Genomic DNA, 23,683 nt, shown 5'->3' with positions numbered 1-23,683 from the left:
CTTTTCTTGATCTAGACACTATACTTTTATTGATGCAGTCTAAAATTGCATTGGCCTTTTTTGCTGCCACATTACACTGTTGACTCATGTTCAACTTGTGGTCTACTTGGACTCCTAGATCCCTTTCACATGTAGTCTTTCGTTCAGCCAGGTGTCCCCCATCCTATATCATTTTATTTTTCCGCCCTAAGTGCAGTACCTTACATTTCTCCGTGTTGAATTTCATTTTGTTAGCTTTGGCCCAGCTTTCTAATCTGTTCAGGTCATTTTGAATTTTAATCCTGTTTTCTGGAGTATTAGCTATTCCTCCTAATTTGGTGTCATCTGCAAATTTGATAAGTATGCCCCCAATTCTGTCATCCAAGTCATTGATAAAGATGTTGAATATCACTGGGCCCAGGACAGAGCCCTGTGGGACCCCACTGGTCACTTCTCTCCAGGATGAAAAGAAGCCATTGTTGAGCAAGCACTCTTTGGCTTCAGCCAGTCAACCAATTACAACTCCATGTAACAGTTAAGTTGTCTAGCCCACATTTCACTAGCTTGTTTGCAAGAATGTCATGCGGAACCCTGTCAAAAGCCTTACTGAAATCAAGATATACTATATCCACAGCATTCCCTTCATCTAACAAGCTGGTAATTTTATCAAAAAAAGAGATCAGGTTTGTCTGGCATGACTTGTTTCTCTGAAACCCATGTTGACTCTTTGTGATTATGGCATTGCTTTCTAGATGTTCACAGACTCTCTGTTTAATGATCTGCTCTACAATCTTTCTTGGTATTGATGTCAGACTAACTGGACGATAATTGTTGGGATGCTCTTTTTTCCCCTTTTTGAAGATGGGGACGTTTGCCCTCCTCCAGTCTACTGGGTCTCCTCCTGTTCTCCAGGAGTTCTCAAAGATTATTGCCAATGGCTCCGATATTACACTTGCCATTTCTTTTAATACTCTTGGATGTAGTTCATCTGGTTATGGAGACATATTCATTCAGATTAACAAGGTATTCCTGTACTATTTCTTTGCTTATTCTGTGCTGAAATTCCCCTATTCTGTCCTCTGGTCTATTTTTCTCAGGTTGAGCACCCTTTTCCTTTTATGAGAACACAGAGGCAAAGACGGTGTTGAGTAATTCTGCCTTTTCCCTGTCTTCTGTTAGAATTTTGCCATATTCTCCACGCAGTGGCCCTACCATTTCCTTTATCTTCCTTTTGCCGCGGACATATCCAAAAAAGCCCCTTTTTATTGCTCTTAACCTCTCTAGCAAGCCTTAGTTCATACGTCCTTTTTTATCAGAAAGATACAATACACTGCAAAATGTAGCAATTCATATTTTATGCTGGTAATATTCCATACTCATCCAGTCTTTGTTCCAAGGTGCTTACTCATTATATTCTTAGCAGTCTTTGTTCTAAGTTGCTAGAAATTTCAGCATCACATTGCATTTCTGATTTGTAAAGATGTGGTGGAGTGGGTGAAAAGACCATATTCTGTTTTACAACAGCAAAAATCTTAAATCTTAAGGGCTTTTTGAATTATTTGAACATGAATTTATTGTTATATAACCTTTGCCTTAATAAATATACTAAAATGTGTTTATTTAATTATTATTATCACCTTTTCTTTGTTACCTAATAGTATTTTTTTTAAAAAAATGTGACAGAATTAAAATTTAAAAAGAAGATAGAAGAGTTTGCAGCAGTAGTTGTAGAAATGTGTTTTCCCTAGATAAAGGATATTTTTATGGGAGTAATAATATTTAAGAGGCAGTAATATTGTTTCAATTTTTAGTGCTGCGTAAATTGACTGTTCATGGGTTTGTGGAACCTCATCGCAACATAGAAGTGATGGTAAGTAAATGATGTGCTTTAATTTTTACAAGTATATTCTTTTTTTGTGAGCCTGAAATTCATCTTTTGTAAGTATTTGTCAGTCTAGCACAACAGAGCTTTGTTTTAGTCTTACAACTGTCTGCTGTTTCCCAAATTAATGGTTCTGTATAATTTCCTATTTTTCTGGGGAAGGTTTTGAGGGTAAATGTGTGTGTGGGGGGAGGAGTCCCCTTCCCAGTTTCACTGACTGTTTTCCAGTTGCAGGAGTATTGTCTGCCACTCCCAGGTTCCACAGACTAAAGTACTTCCATCAGTGGAACAAGTCTGTTGGATCATGCCCTTTTTATTTTTGTAGTTAAAGTATCTTAACCGAGAAAATGACAACTGATAAAATGACAAGTGTGTTGTTATGGGCTGATGAAAAGATATTGATACCTTTATTAAAATATTAAGAATGACCATTTGAACACTGACCATGCAGGTTTAGCATTTGGTAGTATATTTGGTGTGTCTAACATTTTTAAATTTTTTTAAACTTTATTTTTACATATATTTATATACAACAAATTATAAGAATCATCAATTCGACATACACTGATGGCAGTTAGAATTATTTTCAATGATTCATTTCACCTTCTTTCTTCCATGCTCTACTACATATATCGTATATCTGTCTACCACTCCTCTTTCCATGTTCACTTCCTAAAGTGTGTCTAACATTTTTAAAGCAGTGATAGTGGATAATGGTATTTCCATGTCAGAGGGCCAAAACACACTGCAGAAATAATCCAGTTTCACAGCACTTCAACTGCCCTGGCTCAATGCTAGGGAATTCTGGGAACTATACTTTTGTGAGGCATTTAGCCTTCTCTGTCAGAGAGCTCTGGTGCCACCAGCAAACTACAATTCCCAGGATTCCCTAGTACTGAGCCAGGGCAGTGAAAGTGGTCTCATACTGGATTATTTCTGCAGTGTGTTTTTGTCCAGAGATGTCATGTGTTTATTTGTGTAAAAGGGAGAGACGGAGACATTTAAGAGAGTGCTTTACTGTCTCACTCCATCATTTAATTCTTACGGTATTACGTTAGGCCCTGTACAAACAGGCGGGAAGTGCTGTCCTGCTGCCGATTCTAGGGTTTGGGAGCACACAGCGACTGCACACTCCCAAACCCTCGTCCGTATGGACGCAGACATTATGATGGCCTCCCATCCCCACAGGGGCTGCCATAATGACACAAGTGCAGCACAGTGTCCGCATGTCACGGCGCCACTCTCGCATCATTGATGTGTGACAGTGCGCCAATGGCGCACTCATTGCATCGGCCCCACGCACCTAAAATAACTAGTTTTTTCTGGGTTCCTTTTGGTGTGGAGGGATGCCACGTGATTTGGCTGCTGTGGTGTCTCTTGGGAGCAAAAACGGGCGGTTTTTGGGGCGGTCTGTTGAGCCCCTTTGATTGAAATTATCAGGTTCAGCACATGTTCCGTCTTCATTCATGGCAGTCAGAATTAAGGCCTTGCAGGTGCAGTTGATCCTTTAGTTGCATGCCTTGGCCCTTATTAACATCTGGTCTGGAGAGTGGATGCATTTAATATAAAATTAATTTGGCCCTCAGGTCCCCACTACTATCCCTGTCCCTTTGCTTTCTTCTTCCCAACTTGTATCTTGCTTGGTATTCTTGGTAGAACAACTGGTGTTTTCTGTAATCAGGCTTTCTGTTTTGTATATCTAAAAGGCTGATTAAATAATTTTCAATGCAAAATGTTACTTCTGTTTTTGAACAGAGAGCACAGTTAGTTTTATGTTTGCTTTTTACATCTTCTAGGGATTCCTTCATGCAGTATTTGAGCGCCTAAAGCAATTTTTGGAATGCAGTAAGTATTTGTGGGCTTGTTTTCCCCTCCTTTTTTCTACATTGCATCTCAAAGCCCAAATGAAAAATTAAGAGTAAATTACTATATATCATAGAGTGTTACATAAAAGCATATGTTTTGAGATTTCAGAACCAGGGGCTTGATCATCTAGAATTCAGAGGGTTCTACTTGTTTGATATAGTCCTGTTTGGGATTAATTTCTGCTGCTAAATGACATAATACTTCTTAACAAAAGGACTTATTAATAATAATTGCTACTGCAAAAAAGAAGTTCACAAAAGATACATCTGCAGATACATATTTAAGCCTGTCTGTCTGTCTGTCTGTCTGTCTGTCTGTCTATTTGTCTATCCATCTATCCATCTATCCCTCAGCATAAATCTAGCATAATACTAACTAATTCTATGGAATTTCTTTCCTTTCCCTTCTTCCTGAAGCCCAAAGAACCACACAAAAACAGCTCTGGGTTTTTTCTCTGGAGCAGGATTTTGGATGTTCAGGGGCTTCAGTGGAAAGGAAAGGTCATCCCTTCCATGCTAAGTTCTCCTGTTCTGACAACTAACATCCAGCATTGGACATCATCCTTTGTAAGCAAACAATGTTAGTCATTTTGAATATTTTTGCCAAAGTTAACAAAAAAATTAATTTTCAAAAACATCCCTGTTAAAAAAATTCTCAATTTTATATGCTCAATCCAGAACTGAAAGCCATCGTGGGATGCTTACATGAACTGAATATTTGACATTTTAAATAGCAATAGCAGCTACATTTCGATACCGCTTCATACTGAACTAAGCAGTCTTTAAGCGGTTTATACAGTGTAAACTGATTGGCCCTAACAAGCTGGGCACTCATTTTAGCAGTCTCAGAAGGATGCTAGGCTATGTGGACCCTTGGCTGGAATCGAACTCACAACCTTGTGGCTGTGAGTGAATGGCTGCAGTACTGGCATTTAACCACTGCACCACCAGGGATCCTTATGTTTTAAGGAGCAGTATTTGTTGTGCTTTAGAGCAGGGGTGGGCAACTACAAACAGGGCAGGGTCTGTTTTTCTTCCTGTGCCCATGGGCCACAGCAGCACATCTAAAGTGATTTGATGTCACTTCCAGCCATTGTTTTGGCTGATTTTGCCTGATCGATCTCTCTCTCGACTCCATTTTGGTGGATATTGGGGATGGGGGTTAGGGGAGGTTAAGAAGGGGTTAAAGGAGCAAACTTTTCCTTTTTTCATGGTTTTGGGAGAATTGGGCTGATTTGAGGAGGAAAATGTGCCAGAATTAACCTGCAAAATATTTTTTTAAATGGAGGGGATCGGGGGGCTTTGAGCAGCTTCTAGAGGATCCCGTAGGCTGCACTCAGGTGTCCCAAGGGCACACATGCAGATTATTCCCAAGGGCACATTATTTTTAATTTTCATCATGAATCTTTGATATAGGTCTGTATATTTTGCAGATTGTCGACTTCAGGCAGTGAGAAAGTTGTTTGTGTAATGCTAAGCTAGTGTTTATGATATAAGCAGTTGTCAAGCCATATTTCCTATAGTGTCTTGGCTTTGAGGAGTTCTCAGTCAGGTATTTGAGAAATACCTGGCTGTATGTAGAGCTGGCCTCTAGAGGGAGACATAGAACATGTGGCCACCTCCTCCTCTGGAGGTCTTGTGCAGTGAGTAGCCAGTGTGGCTTGCTATTTTGTTCTACCATTTTCCTTCTTCAGTGAGGTTGAGGATACTTCATAGTTCAGGTGGTGAAAGTGCCAACTGTCCACACTGTGGTCCGTTGTGCTTGCCATTTGATAACATAAGATCCTGCTAGACATCTTGGTTCATTTTTTTCATTATTATACTGTTACATTTTCACTTAATGGAACATATGAATTGCTATCTATTATTATGATTACTGCTACTACTATTACTACTACTGCTGCTGCTGCTGCGACTATATTTTCTTCTGCATGTATTTTATTTGTCATGTTGCAGGTTCTATACAGCGATGAAGCAACAGCAATGCTGTTGATTTATAAGATATCACAGTTATGTGTGTTTGTGTGTTTTCTGTAACAGATTAGCACTGCTGTTCTTAGAAATTTAATACAATTTAATAAATATTTTAAATATTTTTTATTTATCAGGTAGAAGTATAGAAGCTGAACATGTCTGCAGGGATCGTCTGGAAAAGACTATAATTCTGTTCACAAAAGTGGTAGGTTTTATTAGCTATTGAAGTTATGGAAAGCTATTACTGTATAATAACGAAAACATGTTTTAGAACTTGATGTTGATTATGAGTAATCTAGAGGCAAGTTAGCTCGTATCACATACTAAATTTTCCTTTCACCAAATATTCTTCCACCTAAGTTGGCATTAATTTATTTTAATAACTGAAGATATACTGTTTATGTTGTCTTCATTGAATAGTATATGCCACATAATAGAAAATGGATACCCTAAAGGTAACAGATCCTGTCTAATCTTGGAGGCTAAGCAGGGTCAACCTGCGGTAGGTCAACCCTGAATAGTACTTGGATGGGAGACTGACAGTGATTACTAGATGCTGTAGGGTATATTTCAGAGTGGAGAACTGACAAAACCACTTCTGATTATTCTTTGCCTAAAGAAACCCTATGAAATTAATGGGGTTGCCATAAATTGGCAGATGACTTCAAGGCACATCCACACACAAAAAATAGTGCTATTTCCATTTTATATCACACATTATACATTTCAGTTTTTAAGTACCAACACAGTTGTAGATGTGTTTAATCAGAAGTAAGCACCATGGAACACATACAACGTAGTTCTGCATATATTTATAAAGCACTGAATTGTTAAAAAAAACATGTAAGGTAGGAAAATGATTCTCCCTCAGAAATTGTGCAGAATAGTAATAATAGTTTTTCCCCCTTTAAAGCAAGAATGTAAGATTTATTATATGGAATTTGAGTGGACTGATTAACTTTACAGTACATAGTTATTCTCTATTCTAATTGAACTAGTTAAAAAGCAGCATGTTAACACAAAGTAATTGAAACAGATATTTTTGAGATTACATTAGCCATGTGAAATTCTTAATTCTGATAATTGTAACAAACAACTTGATGTTACAAACTACTTGAATCTTATCTGTGACAAAATCTGTCATTTGGTTTTGTGGACAGTATATAGTTATAGCAGGTGGACTTTACTGATGTGGATTTGAAATTTATGTTGAACATTAATCATTAATAAACCAAACCCTTAAAATGTCAGGAGCTAAAAATTTAAATAAGGTTCAAAAACAGAAATAAGTAGAAGTAAATAAGAAGTCAAGTTTGGGTTGGGGTTTTTTTTAAAGGAAAAAAACTAGAACATGCAGGCCTTGTTAATACAAAATTGTAAGCTATAATTCCTTAGATTTTTGGTTTTTAGTTCACAACTGAACATACTGGTATAGCTTGCCTGATTGGTGTCACTTCATTCTGCTCACTGGTAGGAGTAGCCTATTTAATCAAAGACTTACCAGGTGGAAAATCCATAATGCTGTGTGTAAACAATTCCTAGTTTTTCTCCTCTCACAAACTAGAGTTTGAAGCTGGCCTTGGCAGACAAAATCAGATTCAGGTGCAATGTAAAACTTTTCCTAGCTGTTTATTGAAGCTACTGCTGCTGCTGGTAGGAAGCAAATAGTAGGAGTTGGACAGCATGTACCATGACAGGTGTTCATAACAGGTTTCTCTGGAATTCTGGCTTATTGTTTGTTTGAAGCCAGCCACAGTGTGTTGTGTTTCTGAAATGGGGATTGTTTAAATGTGTAATGCTAACAAAAGTTTGCAATAGAAAATAAATATATGGGGGAAAGTTTGGTACTTTAATAATTTTACAACAATCCTTTTTGGTATTGTAAGTACAGTGGGCCCTTCCTTACGCGGAAGATCTGTTCCGGACAGACTCCCCCGGCGTAAGGGAAATCCCACGTATGCTGGAGCCCCATTAAAAATAATGGGGCATGTGCCAGCGGTGCGAGACAGCACACGCGCTATGGGTGCATGCCTCATTACTTCTTCCGGGGCATGCCATAGCTTTTCCCGGCACGGCTTTCAGCATATGCTGAAAGCCACAAATATTGCACATGCGTATGATGCGGGTGCACTATATTATGTTGTTGTATTTTCCTTAATCTTTTATCATATCATTCTATTACTTTTTTTCATTTTTAGTTTTTAGATTTCTTGGATCAACATCCTTTTTCATTTACATCACTAATTCAGAGATCATTGGAATTTGCTGTGAGCTATGTTTTCACAGAAGCTGGTGAAGGAGTTCTGTTTGAGCGATTTATTGTCCAGTGCATGAATCTGATCAAAATGATTGTAAAAAATTATGCTTACAAGCCATCCAAAAATGTGGAAGGTAATTTGGCTTTCTTCATAATTAAAATGCAATTTAAATATTGATAGGTTTTTTAATTCCTTTCTGATTCCATATTGAAGTACACACTAACTTCATGTGAACTATTTATTGCAGATAGCAGCCCTGAAACTCTAGAAGCTCATAAGATAAAGGCATCATTCTTCACATACCCAACACTAACAGAGATATGCAGGCGGTTAGTCACTCAGTATTTCCTGTTAAATGAGGAAGAGCTAACAATGTGGGAAGAGGATCCAGAAGGCTTTAGTAAGGAGCCAGTACATTCTTATTTTATTTCAGTGCACTAAATGCTAGTTTTTCACAGTAAGAACAAGGTAAACATTAATAGCATATTTGGCTTTGTAACTATTATTACTGTTTCGAGAAGCACTTTTTATATGTAAAAGTTGATTTTTTTTAAAAAATTGAGCTTATGGATGTGTTTACTCATTTGTGTGACAAGAAAATGAAAAATACTGTATACTTAAACTGCAGTTCTGTGGTTCCAGGGAGAACATTCCAAGAAGCATAGACTAGATTGAGTCTCCTTTTTCTTAGAAAGAGAAGTATATCATTGAAAGAGTGATGCAACCTCAAATACTCCCTCGCATTCTTCCACAGATAGCCTTGAGGCTTTTGCCTGTTTATTATCACAAGAGGCAAAATGGGAGCAGATTCGGAGCAGTGTTTTACATAGAGCTGTGGCAAGGGGTTGAATCCTGATCCATAGAATCAAACCCCTCAGATCAATATACTTGACCCATCAGCCCTGGAGCTAGTGGGGTAGTACATAGTTTTTCTTCCATTTATTGCAATGGGAAACAAAACACGAAAAGAAGAAAAGGAGAAACATCATTGTTCCTACTTCCTTTCTGTTTTGCCAGCATGAGCCAGCAGTATTTTGTATGAGTTTGTTGCCACACCACCTGTAGCATTATTCTGTTAACTCTGTCTTTTTCTTCTTTGTTTGGCTTAGTTGTGGAAGAGACAGGAGGAGATTCTTGGAAATACAGTATCAGGGTAAGCAAGCAACAGACCGCAAACTGCAATTTGGGATCTTATTTCTTTGTTGCATAGGCTTGTTAATTTACGATCTATACACGTTACAGTGCAGCCTATGAAACCAGTACTCCCTCACAATGACAAAGGCATTCAGTCTTAGAAACTGAATACTGCATAGCACACATACTGTGCAACACACACATTGTCATGTAAAATTCTCACCTCCTGAACTGCTTCTACAAGTTTCTGGACACATTTGAGAAACAGTGATAGGGTAATGCTTCCAAATAATATGCAGGACAATAGCTGAGCTACAATTTAATATCATACCAACAGCTAAAGTCTCTTATTAGTCTCAAATGGAGAAAATCTGTTGAGTGAATAGGATATTTTTGTCATGGGTGGGAATCATTCAGATCTACAGATGCTGCGGTGGCTAGGGCTGCTGGAACTTACAGTCCAACATCATCTGGATAGCTGTGTGATTCCTGTTGACATGTTAAGTCAACACTTATTTAAGTTCCATGATTCAATCTATTTGGTCTGTTCTAGTTGAGGAAACACTTGGATTTGGTAAACTGTATATTACATTGGTATCTCTTGCTGACGTGGCTGCATCATGACATTTTATTACTGGAGAGCAGTACTTGAAATCGTGAAGTTGAAGGCCTCTTGAAATTCTCTGTTACATTTTTCAATGCCATTAAGTAAATTATATATTATATTATTGAATACAGAGATACATCTGGCTCTGGTCCAGGGGTTTGTATGCACACAGACTACTCCAGTTTCCTCTTCCAAGTGCAAGTTAGTTCCTGATAGTTGGTCCCAAATACAGGCATACCGCAGTTAACAAAGCCTCTGACAAATAAGCGCCTGTTTATAAAATCTTTGTACATTCACCCAACCTCCTTTTCCTCTTTGTTCTTTTTCTAGCTGGTTTTTTTTGGCATCATCAACATTGGGGAATAGTAAAGGTTTTAATGGATGCAAAGATAGCAGGGCCACAGGAATACCTACCTTTTCCGGGCAGGTGTTAATGCTTTTGGGACAATTCAGTAGAGATCTTGTTCTGTAATAGGTGGCAATAGGTACTGCCAGGGGTAATATTCTGGTACACATCAGTATATGAGTTACAACTCTTATTTAGTTGTTTAGTTATTTTGTAGGGCAATTCTGTATGCAGCATTTTTGACTCCCACAACAGTACTTACATTGGTTTCAGTTGGTAGCCAACTTTATACATCATGCCTTGAAAAACTGGAATTTTCTGTTACAAAGGTTTAATGATTATGCTGATTTTTATATTTTTAGCCTCTAAAGTTGTTGAATGCCTTGATCATTTATTTCATGTCCAATTTAATGATTTTCTTGTTAACTAATTTGCTTAATCTATTTTTGCCTCCTATACTAAAGTGTTCTAATTTATTTTCAGCCATGCACAGAAGTGCTCTTCATTGATATTTTTCATGAATATAATCAGACTCTTACTCCAGTTCTTCTGGAAATGGTTCACACTCTACAAGGTACTTGTTTAGTTTTGATTAAGATTATATAGAATGTAGCATGTAGAATGATGAGAACTTAACCTTCTGTAGTAAAATATTAGATTCTAATTTTATTGTAAATGTTATTGGTATTGTAAACATTTAGCTTCCATATCATTATCTAGATTTTTACTGAATTTTCCTGGAAAGAGGTTCTGGAGTGCAATTTCAAAGTGTATATATACGAAACATAATGAGTTTCCATTCTTTACTTCTAAGATGTTCTCAAGATAGAGTTAGTATAGTATAGTATAGTATTTATTTATTGATGGGGCTCATAGATGTTGTTAGGTTTAGTTATATCTATGCAGTAGAGAAATTATTTTCTGAATCAAGGATTATCTGAAATCTACAGCCTTTCTACAGTTTTTAAAAAAGCCTGCTTAATTACTCAGTTTTCCTTCATCAAAAGAATCTGTGAATTTCAAACAGAATGAATACAGTGTGTGGCTTGCAGGAGAGTTTTGTAAACAGATAATCAAACTTCATTGCTGTGCCCACCCAAGGACTGCTTTAAGCAAAATTTAATACCATTGATTTTTTATTTTTTTTTATTTAGGTATTTATATCCCGCCCTTCAGCCCTAATGGCTATCAGGGCGGCTTACATTTATTATTATTTTTAACCAGACAGTTCCCTGCCCGCAGGCTTACAATCTAAAAGACACAACACAAAAGGAGAAGGGAATGGTGAGGGGGAAGGGGATCAGGTCCAGCATTCTTCTCTCCCTCTGAGGCCTGGACCAAGGCAGATGGACCGGAGGGAGGGCTCTGCTTCTTCCAGGCAGGCCTGGTGGAGCTCGCCTGCCTCTCTCCCCTTCAAGATGGTGGCTGAAGGGAGGGCTGGTCCTCTTCGAGTATTTTCCAGAGCTCTGTTGCATTATCTGACACAATATTTATTAAATAGTTTCAATAATAGTACATTTCACAGGAAGGAACTGGCAAAAACACCTGTGGATAGTCCTTGTCTAACAATACCCTATGAAATTCATGAGTTTGCCATAAATTGACAGGCAACTTGAGGGTGGAGACACGTGCACATTAGTAGTAGTAGTGGTAGTAGCAACAGCAATAAAAAATAATAATAGTGGTAGTGGTGGTAATAGACATTTGTCCCTACAGTCATTCATTTAGTTAAAATTAGTATCCTTTGCCAAACTAGAAGCTGAACTTTGCTAAATTTCTGTGTGTCCCCAAGAAATTCCTTCTTGTGTTATATAAGCAAATAGGTTTTCTAAATATAGTAGTAGAAACAGTACACATAGCCCTTTAAATTTATGGATATTATTTAAATTTATTATTTAGATCTCTCTCTCTCTCTCTCTCTGTGGGGGGGGGGGGTAGGTAGAGAGAGAGAGATCAGAAAATTTTCCAAGACAGTAAAACTATCTCATTTTAAAATGAACTACAGTTGTCTCTCACAGAGGTTAGGGGTGCAAGAACCCTCTGGGTGTGGAAAAACTGCAAATAACTCCCCTCAGGAAGCCAGTTAAAGTGATGGGTGGGTAGGCGGGGGAAGAGGAGCAGGAGCGTGTGTGTGTGCCTTTCCTTGCCCTCCCATCCCTTTCACTGGCTCCTTGCCCTTTTCCCAGGTGAATAGCTGCCTTTCCCCTAGCAGCTCTCCTCCTGGAAAGAGGTGGGGGGTCGCCCCCCCCAAGCCCCTTTCAAAGACATCCTGGAAAGGGATGGGATTGGCATGCACACCCTTCCTGGCTGCTACCTCCCTCCTGGGCTTTTCTCCTCAAAAGGGGAAAAGCCCAGGAGCAAGGAGGAAGAGGAGTGCACATGCACACGGCGGCCTTGACCTTGCAAATGATTGAAACCATAAGTGTCAAAGCCGCGAATGTTGAGGGACAACTGTATTTCTCTTTAAAAAAAGGAGAGGAAGCAGTGTGAGGAAGCTTGAAGTGTTTTTTGGCTGAAGGTTTCACTTTCTCTGATATTCCAAACCATTGTTTGGCAATGCTGCTTGACTTACTTGGCGTGGGGACCTGCAGGTTTTTCCCCTCCAGTGTGCCAGCTACTGTGGCTACAGTTATTTCTTTCTTTTCTGAAAACCTTCCAGGTACTGGCATGGTCCATGGAGCTCCACTTTGTATAACATTGGTTCAGAGGATTGAGAGTGATGAACAGCATCTGTGACTGGGAATGAACAGTGTTTGTGTGTATGCGTTCCACTCTCATGTCCTCCAGCATCCATCTTAGTAGAACACCTCCTAGTTTCTAAAATAACAGTTTGCTATAATACCCAAGCCTGCAAATTGTGATTTCAGTAAATCCAGATTGTATATCAGGAATCAAACCATGGATTATAATCCTCAAACACAATTTGCCAGTTCAGATATCATAATAAAGTATGCTTCATTTAAAGTATTCAATGGAGCACCCCATCCAGGCCATATTATTATTATTATTATTATTATTTATGGTATTTATACCCCGCCCTTCCGCCCATATGTCATTCCTATTTCTCCAAACTATGGTTTAGAGGTTTATGGAATATGAATTCTGAAATCATCATGCTTTTGTTTCCCATGGGACTCTAGCAGAGACAAATTTCTGCCAGTACAGAAATTCACATTCCTTTTCCTAGTAACTGTTGTCGCCTCTTTGTTGAGTTTCTGTTGCCATTTGAAGGATTATTCATTCTTTAAAAATGAATGTACATACCTCTGCCTTTGCAAACAAGATCACAGAATTGCTCCATAAGTGTAATGAAACACATTATTTTGCATTATTGCTTTACTTGCTTTTTTTTAAATGTAAATTTCCTGTATTTCAGGTCCCACCAATGTGGAGGATACCCAAACTCTACTGATTAAAGATGCTGGTAAATTCAATTTTTGCTACTTTAAATTGAAGATTACTTGTTTCTTAATTTGTTCTAGTAATTGACAACATTTAAACATCCTGAAATTTTAAAACAAATATCAGAATGAAGAATGTTAAGCAGTCAGAAGAAACTGGAAATACATTAGTTTCTTTTCCCTAGGATTGTTCTGTAAAACATCCTTTTCCATATCCAATAAGATTTGGCAGAAAATGTATCTCCAGATTTACAGTGGATACAAAACTTAAAGCCATTAGTTAAGAAAATGATGACCACTTGCCTGGGTTGGTTCTAAGAAAGTCAAATAAATTTTTAGGTCTATTAGCTGTAATAATTAAATAGGCTTTCCTTGTTTAGATGGAGTGTGCTTTTAATATCTGAATGCTGACACACAACCAGAAATAATCTCATCATTTTCTTCACATAAGGTTGACTACTGCTGGGAACAAAATGCTTGTGCACCAAAATAAATCTTCTGTTACCTCTGGTTCCTCAACCTTTTGCAGTGTTCTCACTGTCCCCTCTGTTTCATCACGTACATTTATTATATATTTGTAAATGACCAAATTCAGAGATTTTAGGTCCAAAACACACTGCAGAAATAATCCAGTTTGAGACTGCTTTAACTGTCCTGGCTCAATGGCAGGGAATTTTGGGGACTGTGGTTTTGTGAGACATTTAGCCCTCTCTGTCAGAGAACTCTGGTGCCACAACAAATTACAATTCCCAGGATTCCCTAGCACTGAGCCAGGGCAGTTAAAGTGGTCTCAAACTGGATTATTTTTGCAGTGTGTTTTGGTCTTTAGTTACTTTGGGCTTTCCCTTCCATAGTAACACATTTGAAATTTCAAGTGAATGTTCATGCTGTCATTATGGGATCCCCATTAGCACTTGACTGATTGCTCAGGGAACAGGATGCTAGAATCGTTCTGCCTTTAATCGAATGTGGATTTTCTTTCCTTATACTTGGGCCAGTGCAACTGTACTAAGCACAGTGGACATGCACACACATCTGGGTATGTGGAGTCATGAACAACAGTTCTTGTGGGGAAAAAACCCTTAAAAATACATTTTTAAATTAATTAGATTGTTTCAAAATTAGATTTAATGTTTGCCTTTTCAGTGTACAATGCAGTTGGACTGGCAGCATATGAACTATTTGACAGTGTGGATTTTGATCTGTGGTTTAAAAACCAGCTACTAGCAGAATTGCAAGTCACTCATAGCAGGTATGTCTGTTTTGTTTTTTCTTTGCTGTTGCTATAAATTCAATAACTTAATTTTTTTTAAAAAATTAAAAAAATTGAATGAATCTTGAAATATTTTAAACCTGCTGAAGTCTGATGGGCTCAAGAGGAATGAGACAGCTGGGCAATCTTTTCTTTTAATTTTTATTTTTATAAAACATTTTATTTACATAAAGCTAAAAAAAGAGTTTCCGTTTCACCATGTTAGGGATATATATACCCTTTCATGGTTTCAGAGAATACATTGTAAAATTGTACAAATACTTCCATAGTTGCCTTGAAATCAACTCTCAACTCTGTACGTTGTGTTGTCTCACTTCTCTTTTTTCCCTTATTCACTGTTTTCTTGTTACCTCGAAGTATATTACTAATTAAAGTCTGATCAAACGTAAAATTACATAAGATGCGTTTATCATATCGTAATCTGCACCCTTTATTGTCTATACCTACACTTTATCAATATCGGGTCCCACTCTTTTTCTATTGCTGTAGTGTCTTTATGAGATAAACAACCTGTTAAAATGTCCATCTCCCTCATTTCAAAAACTTTCTCTCACCATATTTCAAGATCAGGTGTCTCATGATTTTTCCATAATTGGGCTAAAGTCGTTCTGGCAGCAGTTACTAAATATAGTAAGATTCTTCCGTGCTTGATCTTAGTTTGAGTAGAAAATTTGTCTAGCATGTTTAACAAATACATTTCCAGACACATTTCAAAATTAATTTGTAACATCTGTTCAATTTCTCTTTGTATGGTTTTCCAGTAAAGTTTTAGTTTTGGACATTTCCACCATACATGAATCCAAGTTCCAATCTTTTATATTTAAAGAAGTATTCACATTTTATGGGTCAACATTATAAATTAGTGTAAAATGTGTTGGCCATTGTCCCTTAAACATTTCAGTTCAATTAATATTAGTAATCCAGACCACAAATGATAATTGTTGTTATGCTTTAAAGGTATAAACCAATACGTCGACGAGTAATCTGGCTAATTGGACAGTGGATTTCTGTGAAATTCAAGCCTGACATGAGACCTATGTTGTATGAAGCAATCTGTAATTTGCTTCAAGACCAGGACTTAGTGGTATGTATATGTCTGTTTGATAAGTTTTTTAAAAAATCATTTATCTAGACTTTCTCTTCCAGTTTGCAGATAATTTTTATTTGTCATTTATATTTAGGAGCCTGAAAAGTTTTAGAAGCACACATGCATTATTCAAGTTTTACCCAAAGCTAGATTAGCAGCCTTTAACCATTGTTTATTTCCATATTGTTTTGTTCAAGGTCAAACCCTTACATGTCTTTTCATGTGTATGTTCATCTACTGCTTAGTGCATTTATTTCTTCCATTGACTTGTCTTTGAGAAAATAATAGATATATGCTTCTTTATTTTTTAAAAAAATTAGACAAAATATCTTTATTCCATTATTTGTTTAGGTTGTGATCTGTTATGAAAATAAATTTAGAACGTACAGGTATAATGTAGTTTACATCATCTGAATTGGAATTTCTAGCTGGCAGATAATTCAAATAGCTGGATGAAAAGCCATGTAAAAGGGTAACATTTTTAATAAAAAAGATAAGACACGCTGCAAGGCATATCCATCTGAAGCAAACCTATATTGCACTGAATAATTTCCCACCAGAGGGTTATTTCACAATATTAATTTTTTTCTATCTCTTCTGAGTCAGAGTAACATCTGTACCAAACAAAGAATGTGAACTTCAAATACACTTCACCTTTGTCCTTAATTTTGAAAGTTGAGTGCCATTTTGGCTGTTATTTATGCAGTTGGTTGTTTTTATGCAGTTATACTATATTTCAGATACAGTATAGCCTGCAACAAGACACATATCCATGGTTTAATGACAGATAAGAGAGCCAACTGCAGTTTATTACTAAAATCTCAATTGGCAAACTAGGTGGCAATAATCTAATTGAGTAGTGTCCTCCATAGGGTAGTTAATATAGCAACAACAGAGGGTAGAAGGATGGAAGGGTCACTATGATTCATAGAGATATCATTGTCCTCACCTTTAGGAGCTGTTCAGCAGAGGTTTTCTGGGTATGATGGAGGTTACTAACATTTGTTTTGGCAACTGTAATGCTACAACCCCTGAAGAACTGCTGTGACTTTACAGGGTGTTTGAAGGACCACATTGCTTGTCTTCCTATTACCCTTAGAGCCAAATGAGGTTTCCAACTATCTTGGATAGTTTTGTAGGATCAGTTGTCCTGAGGGTTTAGACAAGATGTTTGTATTAGCTCAACCCCTTTATGTCTCCATGACATTTTTGCTGGGAGTGTTTTTTGATGGGTTCAGGGAGTGGTCAGTTCATGGCATGTGGAATTATCACCACTTTACATAAGAAAGGGGTGCTTTTTTTCTGGGGAGGAAAAAAACTTCCTAGATCCAGAAGTTTGTATCCCCTCATGGCAGATATTTCTTTTTGATGCAAGTGTTCGAGAGTGTGGCATATTAGGAGGGCGCCAATTAATACCCTTGAGATTGGACTAGTATAATGTGTGGGAACTGTTAAGGCTGGCTCAGAAGCTGTGGGTATAGTGCAAAGTGCAATGGCTGGATTACAGATTAGGGTGCCTTGCCTCATACATATAATACTTGTGGTATAGAGTAAACACTGTCTGCTTCAGAGTGAGTTTTGAAGTGTTTACAGTAGTATACCAACCCCCATATAATTCAAGACCATTTTGTATAAAGGAATATCTCTATACCAGTGTCCAAGATCAATATAGCCTTCAAGGAGGCCCTGTTGTCTGCAGTGCAGCCTATATATTTCTTTTTGGTGGCAGAATGAAGATGGGTCTTCTGTGGTGGCATCCACCCGATGTGCACTACATCAGTCCTCAGCAATGGCATGTTTTAGGTGCTTTACAGAAAATGCCTCTTTTTAACTTGGGTTTACATTGAAGCATTTTAAGATCCCTTTTACTTTCTATTATTATGTTTTATTGGATTGCTTTATGATGCTTTTGTAAAGCATTTGGGGATTTCTCCAAATGAAAAGTGGTATAAATATATTTCTAATAAAAAATAAATACATTAAAATATGATAAATGTAGTTAATGTGCATGACCAGTGTACTAAGATGAGAACAGATTTTGAAAACTAATAATATTTTAATTAAAAGCTCTTTGATTATCTGAATTTATTGTTCCACATCTGTGTGGTTGGTTAAAATCAACATAAAATAAAATGATATAATGTTGCAATTATAAGCATGATTGAATGTATCTCATTTTTGACATAAACAGACAGGCTATGCACCCCAGTTTATGTTTTGATTCAGTTATATTTATATATTTCAGGTTCGTATTGAGACAGCTACAACTTTGAAACTTAATATCCTTTCTTGTATTTAAAGTATTCTAATATGAGCAGATCTCTGAGAAGCTATTGATTTGATAGTGCTTGTTTCAAAGTATTCATTACACAGAATTCAGTTTTTCTTAACTGCTTTTTACCTGTGGATGACTTCGAATTTAGGACTGACCAATTCTTGCCAGTAAGTATTTTTCTTTGTAAGAGTAGGTAAATAGCTCAGCAGAAGGATGTATGACGTACTCCTTTAATGTTAAAGCGTTGCTCAATAAAAATATTCCTTTATTTATGTTTTCTAATACTCAGAATCCTCACACTGCAACAATTAATGCGGTGTGCATGTTTTTCAAATCTACTAAATTAAAAAGCAAAGGAGACAATTTAAATTAAAAATCCTTTTTGTGTTTGTAAAATAATTAGAATCTAAAAGGGACCTGGTTTAAACATCACAGTAAAGCAGGTTTTTACTGCCCCACTCTGCCTGATTTCTGACTGGAACCATGATCAGCTAAGCAAATCACAGACCTTCCATAAAAAGAAGGGGTGGCGGAATGTGGCAATGGCCTTAAGAGTAACTGGTTTTTATTTTAGCATGAACTTTCATGGATATAAACACCACTTCTTTGGGTGCAGTACCAAGTGGTATTGAGGCCTCAGGTATAAAGCATGTTTAAAGATGTAAAGTTATGGGATAGAATGAAATAGGATCCAAAAAGATGCAAATTATGTCCCTTGTCCTAAATTTTCAAAAACTGGGTGAGGTGATGCAGTTGATATGTGAAAGCAATAAATCTGCTTACCAAAACTTGGTCTCCCTGGGTTCAAGACTCTCTAAGAAGTTTTTGATTTAGCAGAATATCTTAACCAAACAGGACCTAACACTTGGGCTTATCTTTCCCTGATAAGCTAGAGAAATAATGGTTTGTTCTGGTGTTTCCCCCTTGCCTCCTCTTCTTATTGTTCAAGGAGTGATAAGCCAAAATACTGGGTCCTAGTACATTCATCTGTTAAACTAAGTAAACCATGGACTGAATCTCTCTGACTTGTTACACTGCTCCTACTACTTTAGAATTCTAATGTCTGAATGTTCCCAATGTTTCTTAAGAAATGAAAAAATTATTTCCAAATTCTACATGATATTTATAATTTCCTTGAAAGGTGGTCTGGTTTGTTTCCCGTCATAGGTGTAGAAATAAAGTATTTTATGTCATTGTACAAACTAAAATGTCACGCCTGTTCTACTTCTCATTAACAAGGTGCAATTGCACTAATATGGCATTTTGGGATCATTGTGGTGTTTGAAACAGAAAGGGACTGTATGCTGGTAGTTGTGGTAGATGTGACAGAGAATTTACTATGGGATGCTGTATAACTTTTGTTCAAGGGGAAGAGAACATGGCTATATTTCTTGCTAAACTGATGGTTCCCTAGAGTAATTCAGTTAAGATCTATAAGACTGTCCTTACTAATTCAGACCATTATTGTTTTTCTCTTATAGTATCTGGAATCTATGTTTACCCTGCTATTTCAGCTCCTTCAAGAAGTGAGAGAGTGTGATACAAAGATGCATGTTCTTCATGTTCTCTCTTGTGTAATTGAAAGAGTCAATATACAAGTAAGTTGTTATCTTGAACAGTTAAATCTCTAAATGTGTAGACACATAGGCCAAATAATAGTAGAAACAAAAACCTTTACAAAAAAAAGGTTCCACCACCTCCTCACCTATCTGTACAAACCCAAGCTTGCCTTTCCACAAGGCAGTTTCTCAAGCCAGGCCAATGCTTGTTGCTTCTACACACACACACACACACACACACTTTCTATTACGCTCCCATCATCCTCCATCAAAGTCTTTCTTCTTTTCTCCCCTCCACCCATCTAGTCACCAACCACCAGCACCACATGTTTTGTTGAGACCATCCTGCCTCTGCCACCACTGCACAGACATGCAACACTTGGCACAGACTGTCAGGGGGAGCAGCAGTGAATCTTCACCTCCCTGCATTGCAAGAGTTCATGTTTGACTGGAGTGCCTTAGTGGAAGAAAAAACACAGGAGGGAAGGAAGAGAGGATGGAAAAGGAAATTTCTGCCCTAGCCAAATGCCAGCTCCTGCAGTGTGGGGAAATGTAGCTTTGCTGCTGCTCCTCTTTCTCTTCCTTCTGCTGCTGCTCCTGAGAGTCTAGCCATGTGTGCAGCAGCAGTGGAAGCAGAGGCGAAGGAGATGGCAGCAGAAAACCAATATTTGGGCTGGCAAAGAAACCCATAGACTCAAAAAAGTTTACATAGATATTGTTGTACCACTCAGCAGTTGGTACAATGGGTTTATTGTAGTTGGAACTGGCAGTTAGATTCAGGACTTTGTAAAAACTGAGATCTAATTTAAATCCAAAACAAAGTCATTAACGTGTTAAAATGATACAGTATTTTCATTATAGATAAGGCCTTATGTAGGATGCCTGGTGCAATATTTACCTCTCCTTTGGAAACAAAGTGAAGAACACAATATGTTGAGATGTGCTATACTCACTACTCTAATTCATCTTGTCCAGGTGAGATATTTGGAATCTTCTCTTTTTCTCCTTTGTTCTTATTGATTTGTATGTTATTAGTATCCCTGATAAAATAGATATAGCAGGAGAGGATTTGCAGCAAAATGTTGGAATATATCCCATCCTCATAAGAGGAGTGCTCTGAATCATTTTGGAACAGGCAAATGCCAAAATATCTTTTATAAATCCCAGATGTTCCGCTTTAGGACTTGATCCCAGTCTTGACTATTTCATTTATATATAGGGAATGGAGGTTGTACTGAAGAATGGGAAAGTATCATTTTCTTTTCTTTCCTCCTGAACTGCTCCTGTATATTTTGAGGGATTTTTTTAAACTTACAACATGCATACCCCTCCAAAATACTTACAAACTGTTGAAGGTCTGAACTGAGTAATATCCACTCCCTCCCTCCCTTTTTCAGCTGACGCTATTATTTCATATCTTCTCTGCTTTGAAGCATAGATTTAATCTCTAGATTTAGAATCTCGGAGATCCTTTGTTTTTATTTTGTTTTCTGTAAGGGGCGAGAATCATGTGGCCCTCCTGATATTGGCCTGTTACAGACAGCCAAAATAAAGCTGCTTCGAGTCACAGTGGAGCTATGCTGTTTCAATGATGCATGCGTCCTAAGAGTCCAGAAGCCGCACCAAAGCCACGCTCCAGTCCTTAGGGCTGGAGCGTGGCTTTGGTGCGACTTCTGGACTCTTAGGACGCATGCATCATTGAAACAGCATAGCTCCACTGTGACTCGAAGCAGCTTTATTTTGGCTGTCTGTAACAGGCCATTGTACTGCAACTCCCAGTATTCATTGCTTGGGACTGCTATAAATTGGAGTGCAACATCATCTGGAAGCATGCCTGATATACACCCTAGTTTAAATGGAAAATTCTGCTTCTTGGGGAAGCTTTCCGGGATTGCTGCCAGCAATCTCTGACTTGTGCTGATAACCAAGCCTTCAACCGACATGTGCAAGCAAAACAAACCTTGTGGAGAAGCAGTCTAAGAGCAGGCCGAGGAAGCAAGCCGATGTCAGGGTTCCAGAAAGTCAAGCGTACCGAAAGACGAGCCGAAGTCAGGAAACCAGAAAGCAGCGTGGTCAAAACAGTCCAAGGTCACAATAGCCAAGAGATAACAGAGGTCCGGTCCGAGGTCAAGATAACAAGGTAGCAAGGTAACAAGATGTCAGGAGCTAGAGCGACAGCAATCACACCAAGCGCTCATGCAATAAACTCTAGCAACAAACTCAAGCCTCTCTCCCACTTAAATCAGGGAAGCTCTCCCTCGAGCCACCTGAGGCTGGTTTGCCGATTGTCTTTCTGCAATCCTCCTGGATCTGCGCCTGCAAGCACTCTCGGCCCTTCTCTCTTGATAAGAAGGCACTTGCAGGCACGCCTCGTCTCCCGAATCACTACTAGGCTGTGGCACCATAGAAGGCCTTTCCTCAGCACTAGGACCTGGTTGGACCTCCTGCTCTGGGGCTGGGGAAGCACAGTTGGGACCTGGCAGAATAGAACTAACACCTGGCGTAGCCTCAATCAGCCCTTGCTCTGGAGGAGGCTCATCCTCCTCCTCATCCTCTGAGAGCTCATCTTGGCTGGCCATGACAAGCTTATTCATGGGGCAGTGCCATGACTAAAGTTTTGAACGCCTGGAAACAACCTGGGGGGGGAGGGAAACACGTGGGGGGAGCTGGTTTTCCTAGTTTTTTCCCCAAAGTCTTAAAAGAAAAAAGGGAAAATGGATTATAGAATATTTTCTTTTAGAATGAGGAATACAATGTTTTAACAAAAAGTCCATTTTATTACTCATTTTAAATATTCTAATATTGGAAGTTTGCACAAAGACTACACCATATTCATGGAGAAACACATTATTTGACAACTTTGATAACACATATACATAATCTTTTATGGTCAGTTTAGCTAGAGACTAGTTTGGGCTATTCTTAACTCACTGGGTGACCTTGGGCAAGGTCTCATCCTCAGAGGAAGGCAATGGCAAACCTCAACAAATCATGCCAAGAAAACCATGATAGTCAGGAAGTTGGAAACGACTTGAAGGCACACAACAACAACAACCGTTTATTGTCTGTATTGAATTGCATTGATCTTCTAAGAACTCAGCTATGGAAACTGTTTTCAGTATCAGTGCTTGTGGGCTGCACCTGAGCTCCTGGGGGTATGGCAGGGGATCCATGTTATCTTCAATAACCAGCGGACCACATGCTGTAGTGCAACAAACTTTAATAACAAATACATAGTATCACGGAGTAACTCCAACTTAACTCAGAGTACAGCAATATGCTGTGGGTTACTTCACCCTTACAATAGACAAACCTGTCTGCCCAGCGCCACCGACCAAACTTTTCACTTCCCTTGGCATCTGCCTTCTCTACCAAGGTTGGACCAGGCCCGTGTTCCCAGCATTGCCCTTTCTCATCCCACCAGGTGCCTTCCAAAGTATCCTCAGTCCTGCTTCTTGGGTAAGGACATCAGTCTCCTCTTTTAATGCCCAAGTCCCCATCCCAGCAAGAGTCTCTTAGGAGCACCTTTCCTTGGGAGTCTACTTGAGGTCTCCCTCTGCTGTGCTGCAGGGACATGGGCCAGCCTTCCCTTCCTGGGCTGCGAGTCACCTCCGCTGTCCCTCTCGCAACCACCTCTGCATGCTCCCATCTTCCACAACTCCTCCTCCTGGCAGCCACCTGTCCCTTTCCATTTATGCTCACCAGCCCTCTCCCTTCTAAGACTCCACCCTTCCCACCTTCTCGGGACTCCACCCCCTCCATCTCCTCTCTCGCCGTCACCCCAGCTGTTTCCCATCTTCGAGAGTTTTCTTCTTGCTCTTCCACCTCCTCCGTCTCTTCCACCTTGTCCTCCCCTCCATCAACCCATCTCTGCTTCCCCACCCAGTCACAGTGCTGTTCTAAAATATATGGTTTATAAAAAAGTAAAGATATGTCCTTTTTTGCATACGTAGAGTCTTTCCCTCACTACTGAGTAGTAGATTAAGAAACTCAAGGTTCAAATTATGAGTTACTTAGGAAAGATTGAATATGCTTGGAACATA

At 38.5% G+C, this 23,683-nt stretch overlaps 1 protein-coding gene across 4 annotated transcripts in view; it reads left to right on the top strand.

Moving 5' to 3' along the window:
- LOC149324002 (importin-11) overlaps positions 1 to 23,683 on the top strand; it is a 173,984-nt gene that overhangs the window by 24,472 nt on the left and 125,829 nt on the right. For all 4 annotated transcript variants that reach the window (XM_089495221.1, XM_089495245.1, XM_089495236.1 and 1 more), the window contains exons 7-20: positions 1,791 to 1,849; positions 3,658 to 3,706; positions 5,835 to 5,905; positions 7,899 to 8,091; positions 8,206 to 8,358; positions 9,068 to 9,111; positions 10,529 to 10,619; positions 13,422 to 13,469; positions 14,593 to 14,698; positions 15,677 to 15,803; positions 18,052 to 18,085; positions 18,208 to 18,248; positions 19,563 to 19,679; positions 20,502 to 20,615. In XM_089495221.1, the coding sequence (XP_089351347.1) occupies positions 1,791 to 1,849; positions 3,658 to 3,706; positions 5,835 to 5,905; positions 7,899 to 8,091; positions 8,206 to 8,358; positions 9,068 to 9,111; positions 10,529 to 10,619; positions 13,422 to 13,469; positions 14,593 to 14,698; positions 15,677 to 15,803; positions 18,052 to 18,085; positions 18,208 to 18,248; positions 19,563 to 19,679; positions 20,502 to 20,615 (1,247 nt within the window). The remainder of the gene's footprint in view (positions 1 to 1,790; positions 1,850 to 3,657; positions 3,707 to 5,834; positions 5,906 to 7,898; positions 8,092 to 8,205; positions 8,359 to 9,067; positions 9,112 to 10,528; positions 10,620 to 13,421; positions 13,470 to 14,592; positions 14,699 to 15,676; positions 15,804 to 18,051; positions 18,086 to 18,207; positions 18,249 to 19,562; positions 19,680 to 20,501; positions 20,616 to 23,683) is intronic.

Source organism: Sceloporus occidentalis, unplaced genomic scaffold (assembly GCF_023333645.1).
Source record: "Sceloporus occidentalis isolate IW3139 unplaced genomic scaffold, rSceOcc1.0.p SCAF_1, whole genome shotgun sequence".
Lineage (NCBI taxonomy): Eukaryota > Metazoa > Chordata > Lepidosauria > Squamata > Phrynosomatidae > Sceloporus > Sceloporus occidentalis.
Note: the sequence above shows the minus strand (reverse complement) of the source record. Positions and strands in the feature narration are given on the sequence as shown.